A 13,869-nucleotide genomic window follows, 5' to 3' on the forward strand; every position below is an offset into this window, starting at 1 on the left:
AACAAATGCTTTTCAATAGACCCCTGCAGAGGTTAATAATAAAGGTGCGGGCAGCTCCACCTCCTAACTGGAATTTCTTCCTTCTGCCTTCTTCCGGTTAGCGAGGGAAGGATCGCATTTCACAGGACAAAGGCATTTCACTAATGGTTCAGCTTCCCCCATCTTTTCCACCGCCAAGATGGTGATCCGGTGCGTTCCCTCTGGAAGATGGCAGTCTCTGGGCGCCATAGGCTCTCTTCACGGAACCAAGAGGCCAGAACTACAACTCCCAGAATTCTGCGCTCCAGAGCGCGCGCTTGCGCCGTAGTGGCGAAGGGGGGTGGGGCGGAGGTGTCCACCGTCGTGGGTTCCCCGTGCTGGCCTTCTGTTGTCGCGCTCTCTACTCTGGGCGCTTCGTCGCTTTTAGTACAGGTCCAGGGGCAGGAGGAACTATTGCTGGGCCTTCGTTAGCTTCTTACGTCTTCAACAGGCCAGTCCCCCAAGGGTTAGGCTGTCGGTGAGCGCAGGCTGTGCCCGGCTCCAGCGCCTTCATGGTCCTTCCCTAGGGACAGACCTGGAGGCGTGGAGGGAAGAGTGCGAGGCTTGCGGGTCATCTTCCAGACCCACTCCGGATTTCCAGGAAGCTCCGGAGAAGCTGTCCTCCTGACGTGTGAGGAGACCTAGTGGAACCCAGGCTGGCTATGAAGAGCGACACCTCGACTTCTGCAGCCCCTTTGAAAGGGCTCGTGGGCCCTCTGCGGAGCAGCGAGCCCGCGCTCGCCCTCCCGGCTGTGTCACCCGCGGTGCATCTGCTGGAAGAGGCGGCCGACCTGTTGGTGGTGCACCTGGACTTCCACGCCGCACTAGAGACTTGCGAACGAGCCTGGCAGAGCCTGGCGGAGGAGCCCGCGAGTGGCACGTACGTGCTGGCCTGAGTTCCTTTCAGGATCCTTTTGGGGGAGGAACTCGGTCTCAGAATTTCTGGCATTGCGAGATTGCGCCAACCTCACACCTTGCTTTCCCTAGGGGATCCTCTTTGAGAGAGGTTGTTTGCTCCTCCTGCAGCCATGATACTGTACAATGAAGTCAAATCATGCAACGGTTTGGAGGGACGCCGCACCTTTTTAGCGCAGGAGGACAGGGTGGATGTTAATTAAGTGTTGAGTCGTGAGCAGGTTCAGTAAGCCGATAGCAGCCTCCCCTGGGAACCCACCTCCTCCTCATTCCTGGCCTTGGCAGAGCATGGAAAGTGGGGAGGGTGTGTCAGGGCAGAAGCACACTGCCCTGGTCCCATTGAAGGATTGGGTGACTTGCCTTTAGATTGCTTTAGATTGTTCTTTCTAATGCCTTCGCCTCCCCGGGCAGCTGGGGACACCATTTCTCTGTGGAGTAAACCTTCCTAAGAGCAGCGTGAGGCCACACTAGAGGAGGGAGTAGTCAGAACAGTCAAAATGACTGCGGAGAAGCAAGCACTGGAGAGACTCGACTGTAGTTTTAGGGGGATGAAGGTTGCACATCAAACGTTGAGGGCTTTGCTTATGCCATTGGATATAGTTTTATAGGTTGTTTTTTAAAAAGATTTATTTATTTTTATTTATGTGAGCACACTGCAGCTGTCTTCAGACACACACTACAAGAGGGAACCAGATCTCATTCCAAATGGTTGTGAGCCACCACATGGTTGCTGGGAATTGAACTCAGGACCTCTGGAAGAGCAGTCAGTGCTCTTAACTGCTGAGCCACCTCTCCAGCTTGGTTCCCCCCCCCCCCCTTCTCTCTTCGTTTTGAGACAGGATTTCTCTGTTTAGCCGTGACCTGCAACTCACTGTGTAGACTTGGCTCCACTCAAACCCAGAGATCCACCTGCCTCTGCTTCTCAAGTGCTGGGATTAGAGGCGTGTGCCACCACTGTCCGAGTGGACATAGATAATTCTAGAAGCCCAGTAAGTTCCTAGAGGAGCACCCAGTCAGAAGCCTCACCCCAAGCCCATTTCTCAGTCAGCACGCTCGCTCTCAACTCCCACTCTCCGCCAGTGCGCACCTACTTGCTGCGTGTTTGCGGGGTGCTATTCCCACAGGATTACTGCTCCGTTTCTTCCGTTCTCAATCCACACAGCTGCAGAGATGTGTGTTGGGCCGTAGCTCATTTGCCTCTAAGAGGTTTCCAGAACTTAACTCCAGGGTGGAAGGGCAGCCCAAGAGACCAGAGGTGAGGCCTGGGCCAATAAATAACAGAAAAGGCAAAGTCGACTCAGCCTCTGAGTCGGACGCTGGCTTCCCGTCCCAGCGTGGAAGGTGGCATGGAGAGAGGGGAAGCAGTGTGACTCTGACTTGTGTCTTCTGTTGTCAGCGTTGTGGAGGTGAGATGCTCCCTGTGTGTTGTGGGGATCCAGGCTCTGGCGGAAATGGACCGATGGAGAGAAGCCCTGTCCTGGGTCCTCCGGTATTACCAGGCTCCTGAAAAGCTGCCTCCCAAAGTCCTGGAGCTGTGGTAGGTCCTTGTGCTAGAACCGGGTCCTCATGACTCCTTTGTCCTCATCGCCAGTCATTTCCCTACGAATTCGGGTCTCCTCACCCTGTTCAGACCTCACACCACGGCAGTTAGGGATGAGGAGCAGGCATTTGGGAGTAGGACAGAAGTAGAGGGCTCACACAGGAGATAGCAGTGAGGCAGGCTGGGGAGGACAGAGCCAGTCACACTTCCTGACGCCTCCCGGGGATCTCTAATTCTTAGAAAAAGAAAAGTGTGTATGTGGGTATGTGGATAAGTGTATGTGTGTGGTGTGTATGCATGTGTACATGTGTATATGTATGTAAATGGTATGTGTGTGTATATGTGTGTATGTAGGTATGTGTATAAATAGTATGTGTGTGCATGTGTACCTGTGTGCATGTGGGTATGTATATAAGTGGTATGTGTATGGTATATGTGCATGTGTACATGTGTATATGTGGGTATGTACATAAGTGGTATGTGTGTGGTATGTGTACATGTGGGTATGTGTATAAGTGGTATGTATGTGGTGTGTACATGTGTATATGTGGGTATGTATATAAGTGGTATGTCTGTGTGTGCCTGTGTATATGTGGGTATGTGTATAAGTGGTATGTGTGTGGTATATGTGCATGTGTACATGTATGTATGTGGGTATGTGTATAAGTGGTGTGTGTGCATGTGTACATGTGTATATGTGTGTAAATGGTATGTGTGTGGCATGTATGCATGTGTACATGTGTGTATGTGGGTATGTATATGAGTAGTATGTATGTGGTGTGTGTGCATGTGTATATGTATGTATGTATGTGAGTATGTGTATAAGTGGTTTGTGTGGTGTGTGTGCATGTGTACATGTGTGTATGTACATAAGTGGTATGTGTGTGGTGTGTGTACATGTGGGTATGTGTATAAGTGGTATGTTTGTGTGTGTACATGTGTGTATGTGGGTATGTGTATAAGTGGTTTGTGTGGTGTGTGTGCATGTGTACATGTGTGTATGTGGGTATGTATATGAGTGGTATATGTGTGGTGTGTGTGAATGTGTATATGTGGGTGTACACGCATGTGTGCGTGGAGACAGAGAGGGTGCTTGGAGTCCTCTCTCACTCTCTGCTTTATTCCTTGAGGCAGGGTCTCTCCCTGAAGCTCACACTCTTTCTTAGCTAGTCAGATAGCCAGCAAGTGCCAGTGAGCCTCCTGGCTCTTGCCCTCAGTGCTGGGATTACAGGTGTGTGTGGAGCCGCATCCAGCGTGTGACGTGGCTGCCGGGGCCCCAATTCTAGGCTCCAGGGCTGCACAGCAAGTATTTTACGCTTTGTTTTATTATGTGTAAGGGTGTTTTGCCTGAGTGTTTGTCTGCACTGCATGCATTGTATGTCTGCACTATATGTGTGCTTGGTGCCCACAGATGCCAGAAGAGAGCATCGGATTTCCTGGAACTGCGGTTGTAGACAGTTGTGAGCCTTCATGTCAGTGCCGAGATCAAACCTGGGTACTCAGGAGGAACAACCAGTGCTCTTAACTTCTGAGCATCTCTCCAGCCCCCAGTCTCCAATTCTTAAAAAAATAGTTATTAGTTTTAAAAGTTATTAGTGTGTGCACAGGAGTGGTGATGCCCCTGGAGACCAGAAGCTGGCCTCAGATACCCAGAGCTGGAGTCACAGGTGGTTTCAAGCTGCCCAGTACTGTTGCTGTGAACAAAACTCTAATCCTCTACAAGAGCAGTGCTCACCCTTAATCACTGTCTCCCACCCTCAGTCTGTAATTATTATTATTATTATTATTTAAGATTTATTTTATGTATATGAGTACACTGTTGCTGTCTGTAGGCACACCAGAAGAGAGCATCAGATCCCATTACAGATGGTCATGAGCCACCATGTGGTTGCTGGGATTTGAACTCAGGACCTCTGGAAGAGCAGTCAGTGCTCTCAACTGACTCTCCAGCTCCTGGTCTCTAATTCTTAACAGTGTCCATGCCACACAGGGATGGGCTGGAGGACCTGGGAGGGCCTGGGAGGGCCTGGGAGGGTAGGATTATAGACATTTGTGGTTTTGAAGATTAAACCCCTATAGAGCACTGACTCATCTCTTTTGGGGACTGTGTTGTTTGGGGACACAGCATCCTTTTATACAGCAAAATGAAAGATCCTGGAGCCATGCTGGATGCGGCCAGTGCCTGGCTCCAAGACCCAGATAACCAGGGCCGTCTCGAATATGCATCATTGGCCAAACTCCACCTGTTCCGGCTGCTGCTACCCTTGGGTCGCTTGTCAGAGGCTGAGGAGCTGGCAGCGGGCTCTGTGGCCTTCAGTGAGGAGCAGCGGGTAGAAGCGCTTCAGGCCATCCACACGGCACGGCAGCAGCACACGCAGGAACACCTGAACTCCCAGGAGCCCCAGAGGCTGAGCCAGGAAGGTAGGACATCAGGGCTTTGTGGCCTTGTCAGGTGGCATCCCCTCTACATTTCTGAGTTTCTTCAGCTTAGGAACTTAAGACTAACTCTGTGATATATACAAACCAAGTGAAGTTGGAGCTCCAGGAGAGTCTCACTTGGGGAGGTGGTGTGGGGTCTCCTGACCCTGACCTGTCTCTTGAAAAGAGACCCCTTGGAGTCTGATCAGGCATCTCCTTGGAATGCTCTCACTAGATTTTTTGCCTCTGTCATGCTGTCATGGAGAGAGCTGTTACTACTCTTCCAAACACTGGTCCTAACACACACACAGCTTAACGCTGTGACTTATAAAGTCAAAATGGCTTTCTTCAGCTTTGGGTCTTATGCCTGGGCTCCTATCTGCCTTAACTGAACTAGAGCTTTTGAATATTTTGTTTGCTCAGCCGAGGTCTGCCTCGTTCTTTAGCATAGAGTTGTTCTACTCACTGGCTTCTGGTGCCATCCTTACAAGGCCGAAGAGCAGACTTGGCGGTGGGGTTGTTCTGTCCCAGCAGCTTTAAAGGCCCGTGGCCCAGACCATCCTTCCTGCTCAGGCCTTTCAGTCCCTCTCCTCTGACTCTGTGTGTGAAGACTTCCAGGGCTAGAAAATCACCTGTCTCCTGAAGCAGGGCCTTCTGATTTTTAAAACAAGATATAGTTTATTTTAAATGATGTCTATACATTTGCCTGTGTGTGGATATGTGCGTGTGAGTGTAGGTTCCCCAGAAGGCTAGAGGCATCAGATCCTTCTGCAGCAGAAGTTACAGGCAGTTGTGAGACTCACAATGTGGGTGCCAGAAGTGAGCATTGTGTGTGTGTGTGTGTGTGTGTGTGTAAACTTGTGTGGTGGAATAAATAAACTAAACAAAAATTTAGATGTGGCAAAAATGGTTGCAAATTAAAAACCAAAACACAGAAACTAATCAGGTTGAAAGACTGTACCAATTCAGTGAACTTCTATGCAGTTAGAATAGCCATTTAGAAGAGAAGCCGTGGAGTTTGACACTGGAATTATATTTTTACATCAAGTACATTTTTATGTGCTTATCCACCACAAAATAACTGTTTCAGAGCATAACTAGAACAATTAGCTATTCACCTTCTTTGAGCACTTTCTGTCTTTGTCAACTTAGGAGTCATTAAGCCTTCTTTTTAAAGTTTACAGGAAAGCCTATTATTTCTTTTTTTGTTTTTGTTTTTGTTTTTTTGAGACAGGGTTTCTCTGTATAGCCCTGGCTGTCCTGGAACTCACTCTGTAGACCAGACCAGCCTCAAACTCAGAAATCCGCCTGCCTCTGCCTCCCGAGTGCTGGGATTACAGGCGTGCACCACCACGCCTGGCTCTCGAAAGCCTATTATTTCAATCAGGAAACTATAATCATGTTCTCCAAAGTACTTTTCTGTGTGGACCTGCTAGGATAGATCCACTGTTTTAGCAGGTTGTGGGTTCTGGGGGAGGAGGGTGCCCAGGCTCCACCATTGTCTTAGTTAGGTTCTGTTGCTGTGTTAAAACATCATGACTGACAGCAACTTGAGGAGGAAAGGGTTTGCCTCATCTTACATTGTACAGCACAGTCCATCACTAAAGGAAGTCAGGGCAGGAGCTGGTGCAGAGGCCATGGAGGGGGGTGCTGCTTCCTGGCCTGCTCCAGAGGACTTGCTCAGCCATCTTTCTTATACAACTCAGGACCACCAGCCCAGGGATGGTGCCGCCCCCTTGTGGGATAGCTTCATCCACATCAGTGATTAATCAAGAAAATGTTCCACAGGCTTACCCACAGGCAATCTGGTAGGGGCATTTTCTCAGGAATGGTTCTCTCTCCCCAAAAGATTCTAGACATGAGAATGGGCACAAGCATGACCTGTGTGGCAAGGCCAGGAGGTCCCGTCAGGATGGGCGTCTCACTCAGAACCCCAGTCTCTCTCTCTCTCTCTCTCTCTCTCTCTCTCTCTCTCTCCTCTCTCTCTCCTTATTTATTTATTTTGTGTATGTGAGTGCACTGTTGCTGTCTTCAGACACATCAGAAGAAGGCATCAGATCCTATTACAGATGGTTGTGAGGCACCATGTGGTTTCTGGGAATTGAACTCAGGACCTCTGGAAGAACAGTCAGTGCTCTTAAGTGTTGAGCCATCTCTCCGGCCTGAGTTCCCTACTGCATATATTAAAGGCCCTCCATTTCTTAGTGTTAATGTGTCACAAGTAGGGTTCTGAGTTGTTTTACACGAGTCAGTCTGTAATATGAAGAATGCTTACACAGATGCGTAGGTCTTCTATGCTCTGGCTGCTTCTTTATACAGCCTGTCCTTAACTTGGATAGCTGTGGACCTACCAGATCACAAAGATCCATACAACACAGTGGTAGAATACTCGCCAAGCATCTACACTGTCATGGGATCCATCCTGAGCACTACAAAATCCAAATCAAACAAACCCTTTTCTTTTTTCTTTTCTTTTCTTTTTGGTTTTGTTTTGGTTTTGGTTTTTGTTTTTTGTTTTTTGTTTTTTTTTTTTTGTTTTTTTTTTTGAGCTTTCAGTATTTCCTCTTGAACTACTTTGTGAGCTGTGTGAGGAACTCATTCTCATTCAGTTTGGATTGACCCTTGAGATCTGATTTGCCTGACTCCCCCTGCCATGATGTTCTGTCCCCTGGCCAGGTTCGTTCTCCCATAAGTTGCTGTCACTACTGATGCTGCTTCGCCGACTTTGGGGCTCTGCAGTGAGCCACCTCCTCTCCCAGCCCTTCAGAAAGAGCCTCCTGGCTGCCTTGATCCTCTGTCTCTTGGTTCTGCGGTTTGACCCAGGTGAGTGCAGGGGTGTGGCAGCAGGGTCTGTGAGAGCAGGTGTGGCCTGGGAGGGAGCTTCCTCCACAAAGAACCAGAGTCTGCCTCAGCTGGAGGAGAGACCAGGCCTAGAACCCAGAGAGCATTTGTCTGCTGATGGACTCATGAAAGCCCTGCTCCATCCAGGGGTGACCTCTAGTTAGAACACGACATTAAGAAGCCTCCTCATGGTGACACCTAAAATAGAGTGGGTGGATCCAAGTGTCCCCTGGCTACTGTGACCCTGGAATTGTAAATGAAAGTCTGACACATTTTAGAAGATGTGGGGAAAAAATTTAAAACAGCTAAATAAACTAGACTTTTCCCTGACCTGGCATGTGTTGGGCCTTTGGGTGATTAATCTCTTCTGCTTCACCATGAAGTAGAGGTGAGACTTGGGGAAACACCTGTGCAGTGGTCACTCAGATTCGCAGACACTGGTTAGGTGACTGCTGCTCAAGAAACATCCTCTACAACAACAGCAACAAGAAAGTGAGTCTTGCAGTGAAGCTCAGAGCGGTGAAACCCTTTTGTTTCTGCTGGGCTTGCGAGTGCGCATCACCAAGCCGGACTTCTGCTTTACCCTCTATGAATTCAGCAGTCTGTACTTTTCTCAAGAATTTAGATGTGAGAGAGGATTATGCAACTTTCAAAACCAAGGAGAAATGAGAAACCCTTCATTTTCTTTCACTGTTAGTTGGAAATCTGATAACCAGTATGACTAGACCAGAGTCACACAGCTTGCCTATTTTTAAAGCTGCCACCTTTAACTTTGGGTCCCTGTTTTCCTCACTTCCCCTCTCCTTTGCTGGACCCTGAGCAGGAATGTCCCCTCTGGACAGCCCTGCTGGTTATACAGGAAAGCCACCAGCAGCTTCCAGAAACAGTACAGAAATGACGGGTGCGCGGGTGCACGGGTGAGCAGACACACCCAACGTGGGAAGGAAGTGCACTCAGTGCAGGAAAAACACATTTGAAAAGGGGAAGTTTAGTTTCGGTGTTTTCCCCGTCTGTCCTTGACTCTCTACTTTGCATATTTGATAAGAATTTAGCCTTATGACTTCCCCTATATTCCCTAAGCTCCTAAACGTTGAAGAAAGCCATTCAGACTTGGGTGTGTACTGGGCAGCACTGAGCTTCCTCAGAAGGAGGACCTGGAGTGCGGGGAGACTGCAAAAAGAACTTGGGAGAAGGTCGGTTACTTTAAAGAAAAATAACAGTATGGAGGGCTGGGAGTAGAGTTAGGCAGCATATGACATACATACATACATACATGCATGCATGAAGGACTGGGTTTCATTCCCAGCCTCAGAGGAATAAACACCTTTCTTCCCCCTGCTCCCACTGTGTGTATGTTTGCGCATGTGTGTATGTTTACATGCTCGGATGCTAGAGATTGATGTTGGCTACTCCATGTGATGATGGATAACTGACGATAACAGGCAACCAGGGATCCTCACACCTGAGGAATAACTGCTCTCGCGGAGATACAACCACAGCCCTTCTACTTTAGTTTTGAGAGTCTCTTCACCGAGCCGGGAGCTCGCCAGGGGCTACAGGCGTGTGCTACCCTGTGCCTGGCTTTCACTTAGGTTTGAATGCGACACACGTGTTCAGCAAGTACTTTGCCACTGAGCCATCTCCTTAGCCCTCAACACTGTTCCCTCCATTTAGAGGGGCAGGTCTGTGTGTGTCTCAAGGCCTTGCCCAGGATGGCCTTGACCTCTAGTCCCAGCCGAAGCTCCTGTCCTGGGGTATTTTTTCTTGTTTAAGAAAGAAATATGAGCCGGGCATGGTGGTGCACGCCTGTAATCCCAGCACTTGGGAGGCAGAGGCAGGCAGATTTCTGAGTTCGAGGCCAGCCTGGTCTACAGAGTGAGTTCCAGGACAGCCAGGGCTATACAGAGAAACCCTGTCTCGAAAAGAAAGAAAGAAAGAAAGAAAGAAAGGAAGGAAGGAAGGAAGGAAGGAAGGAAGGAAGGAAGGAAGGAAGGAAGGAAGGAAGGAAGGAAGAAAGAAAGAAAGAAAGAAAGAAAGAAAGAAAGAAAGAAAGAAAGAAAGAAATATGTATTCCTTATTTTGGAGGCCAGGGATGAGCTCAGATATCATGCTTGCCTGGTTATATACTAAGGCCTGGGTTCAATTTCCAAGCACCATATAGAACTTCGTGTGGTGACTCACACCCCAAGTCCCAGCATTAAGAGACAAAAGCAGAAGGTCTTCCTTGCCTGTATAAGTTCTGGGCCAGCCTGGGCTACATGAGACCCCGCCTCAGACAAAGTAAAACAACCTCCCCAAATCAAACCAACACAAAGGTAGAAATATGTATTTCCTGTATGTTTGCTTTTAAAGTCTATAATCCAAACAAGGAAATGAAACAAACGGTAGAGTTTTCTTTATTTTCAGTGTAATTAATTTGTGGTAAAATCGGTGGAACTGTCATAGGGCTCCAAACTGAAAAGCATAGAAGGCACAGTACAGTGAAAGTCTCCCAGTGGCAGCCGCTGCTGCCAGTGCTATTATTTCTTTCAGGAAGTGGAGTTGGGGCTTAATAGACATTTTTTTAGACTTAAGAAAATATGTATGTGTGTGCTCCACATGCATGCCTGGTTTTCTTGGAAGCCAGAAGTGTTGGGTCCTCTGGAGCTTGAGTTACAAATGGTTGTGAGCCTCCAGTGTTGCTGCTGGGAACAGAACCTAGGGCTTTGCAAGTGCACCAAGTGCTCTTAACTACCGAGCTGTCTCTCCAGCCCAATTAAAAATTTTAACATAGGCTTAAGCATGGGAGTTAAGAAAGAGGCTTTCGGAAGAAAGCTAGGCACACCTGAGACGCACCCAAGACACCGGAAGCACAGTGTAGGCTGCTTCTCTGAGACTGGGACTTCTCTGTGTAAATATCAGAAAGATTAAGATGTAATAAATCAGGATTTTTTTCCCTAGAATATTTAAAGTTACTGTAATTCAAGTGGAGAAAACATCTCAGAGAAAGAGACATTCCTTGCTGTTGAGGAGGCTATGCACAGCAGGAGGCCTGGATGTGTTCTCTACACACACACACACACACACACACACACACACACACACACACACGGTGAGGGTGAGCACTCACGGTAGTCTCTCCTTCCCCACAGCGGCTCCTTCTTCGCTGCCCTTCCTCTACCAGCTGACCCAGCTCTTCCGCAGGATCCAGAAGGCCACGCTCTCTCGGCTCTACCCACTCCCCCTCCGGGACTGAGTGGCTCCTCAGCCGCCTCTACCTCTTACAGTCCACATCTACAGAAGCAGAAGCGTTGGGCCCAGTGCCTGGGTCGGAGATGGCACCATGGGACTGGGCTCACTTGTTCTAGAAAGGGTGACCAGGGCCGGTGAGCCCTGGCTGCTGCCTTGGAGCCCTCCCTTTGGTATCCCACTGGGGCTGCTCTCAAAGGGAGTGTGGGGACAGTGGCCCCCAGCCCAGCGCACAGAACACAAGTGTGGCCGCCCAGGACCCTGCAGCAGCTCCTCAAAAAGGAGGGCTTGAGGAGCAGGGGACATTCTGGTTTCTTGACAAAGGCAGAGGGTGACTTCCCAGATCTGGTGCGAGGGAGCTGGGATTTACAAAGGTGGTGGAGTGGGCCTTGGCCATTTACCTCTGAAAACTCCACAGCTCAGTGTTTGAATTTGAGTAAAGCCGGAGATCCCTCATCCCCACACCCCTCCCACAGATGCTGGAATCAGTCCACCGTCCCCTCCCATTGGTCCACAGGCAGGCAGCGGGGCAAGAAGCTTTCTGCTAGAGGCATTTTGCTGTAGACTGGATGTGGCTTCTGACCCACCCAGGTGGCCCCTGGGAGCAAAGGGAGCCTGCCTGACCTTATCTCTGGGGAATGTGATCTTACGTGGTGCCACTGAGTCTTAGCTCAGTTTTCCAGCACGCCAGGGGCCAAGCGCTGCTCTCTGGACCCAGTGTCTTCCCACCGTACCCCACCATTTGACCTGTTCAGCCAATTGTGTCTCACCACTGTCTCCTTGACTCTTCTCCGGGTCCTAGTTGTGGTCTGTTGTTTGAATAATGCCCAAGTCTCTCTGCTCCCGTGGTGTTAAAAGTAGGCCAGGCTCAGGGCTGCTGAGAGCTGAAAATGGAACTGGGTAATCAGGTGAGCTGTAGATCCGTGGGGGCTGGGCCGAGGGGCTGGGGGCGGGGCAAAGGGGGCAGCCCCAGGGAGGAGGCACTGCACACACCTCAGCATTTCTGTGTAAGAAAATACAGGATGCTCTGGTGTCGCCAGGATGGAGGCCCTCAGCCGGCCACCACACAGCTCTCTGACCTGGACGCAGGAGTGCAGGGGATTGCCAGCCTTTTGCTGGTTGATACTTAGGAACTGTGAGTCAACAGCGTTTCTCTAGAAGAGGACACCTCACAGTCACTTAGAATTCCTTCTAAATCCTGAAGGCTTGGGAACTAGAACCATCACATGTTTTATGCCTTTTAAATAGACCCTGGATCCCCGGGGAGAGAGCAGGATTCAGGGAGGGTTGGAATCCCTTGACAGCGATTCTTTCACTGTTGTTGCCCAACTTGGCCCAGAACGCCTGGCTCAAGTGCTGAACTCCACCCTGCAGCCTCGAGTTCTGTGACTCACACACCTTATGACAGTGGTTTTGAAATGAGGACCTGCACGTTCACCGCCCTAGAAGAAACTCCTTAATGGCTTCCATGGCCTACAGGATACAAATCCAGATTCTTTTTAATAGAAACTTAGGCCCAGTGTTCGCAGGCTTGGCCGACAGCTCCTTTGCTGTGTTGCCCTGTTCCCTGAGCAGGCTGCGTTCTCTCTCCCGCCGGGCCCTCCTCAGGCCCCCCTGGCACGGCTTAGGTGTGACTGCTGGAGGGTCTCATAGCAGCTCTGCTCCAGGTCCGTGGCTTTCTAGGCTCGCCCAAGGGTTACCTGGCACTCTTCGCCTCCCAGCGCCCGTCTCCTGCCCCTCCTGCAGTAGGGGCTCGGCGGCCATGGGACTGTTGGCCTCTGCTGTTCTGTAAGCTCCGTGAGTGTTGAGTCGGGCAGGCGCACATTCCTGCCTGGGTGACTGTTGGCCGGGGTTCAGCCTTCAGTGTCTGCAAGCCCGTCCTGTCCTCTTGTCACAGGGCCTCGTCCACGAGTGAATGGGCACTTAGGACTCTTGGCACTTTCGACAGCCCTGAGGAAGAGTTTTTGTGAGCACTGGCTATTCCCAGGCCCAGCTGAGCGTGGGCGGGTACTCAGAGGGGTGGAAGAGGGCCTGCGCTTCTGGTGCGTGTGCTATGCTGGGCTGTGAAACCCTGAACAGATCGGACTGTCTTTCGGCTCCCTCCTGATGCTCCTCACAGCCGTTCTGCTGGTGGCCCATGGGGCTCTGGCTATTTTTTACCTGACTGCTGCAGGGCTGTCTGTACCCTAACCACCTGCCTGTCTGGTGAGGAACTCGAATTCCAAACTGCTGCTGTTACTTTGATCTTTCCAAGGATGTAGGCTGGTCCTCAGCTCTGGACTTAAAGAGGTCAGAGTGAAGGGACCGTCTTCTTGGTGGATCAGCACAGAGCCTTCAGCCAAAGATAGCTTTTGAGCATTTGAAGTGTGGTTCATCCATGTGGATACATGTTGTGACTGTAACACACACACACTGGATTTCAGAGACCAAGTACTAAACAAATACAAGAATGGAAATACAAAGATTTTTATATTGATTATGTTGAAAAAATATTTTGGATATATTGGCTAAAATAAAATCAATTAAACTAATTTCAGCTGTCTCTACTTTCTGTAGTGAGGCTTCTAGGATGTTTAAAATGTCTTATGCTGCTTGCTTTAGATAGTGCTATTCAAGACACCACACATACTGGCTAGTCTCGGGGGATCGGTGTCCACGAGGAGCAGTGCATGCTGGGACTGGGAGATGCTGGGTCTAGAGAGTCTCAGTTGCAGATTGTATCTTGCAGCCACCTTCTTTTTTAGTTAACGAAACTGAGACTCAGAAAGGTGAAACCGTTTGTCCTAAGTCACAGCCTGAATAAGACCCAGGCCTCTTGACCCTCTAGTGTTCCATTGCCTGCTCCGCCCCCCAGGCTTCTCTGTCATTCTCTAGCTGGAGTTTATAGTTAATAGGCAGATGTATCAGGG

At 49.8% G+C, this 13,869-nt stretch overlaps 1 protein-coding gene across 2 annotated transcripts; it reads left to right on the top strand.

The window, feature by feature from the left end:
* The first annotated feature begins 313 nt into the window (after positions 1 to 313).
* Pex26 (peroxisomal biogenesis factor 26) lies at positions 314 to 13,491 on the top strand. 2 transcript variants are annotated; one of them, XR_007976692.1, is made up of 6 exons: positions 314 to 898; positions 2,330 to 2,470; positions 4,599 to 4,894; positions 7,568 to 7,714; positions 8,813 to 8,925; positions 10,864 to 10,960. XR_007976692.1 is itself a non-coding variant. In XM_052174760.1 (5 exons), exons 1-5 carry the CDS (start codon positions 681 to 683, stop codon positions 10,965 to 10,967), a joined length of 906 nt encoding a protein of 301 aa, XP_052030720.1. In that variant the 5' UTR covers positions 314 to 680; the 3' UTR covers positions 10,968 to 13,491. The 2 variants fall into 2 exon arrangements, 1 of the variants encoding a protein (XP_052030720.1); XM_052174760.1 differs by lacking the exon at positions 8,813 to 8,925 and having other exon boundaries at positions 10,864 to 13,491.
* Positions 13,492 to 13,869: the final 378 nt, after the last annotated feature.

This window comes from Apodemus sylvaticus, chromosome 2 (genome assembly GCF_947179515.1).
Source record: "Apodemus sylvaticus chromosome 2, mApoSyl1.1, whole genome shotgun sequence".
Taxonomy (NCBI): Eukaryota; Metazoa; Chordata; class Mammalia; order Rodentia; family Muridae; genus Apodemus; species Apodemus sylvaticus.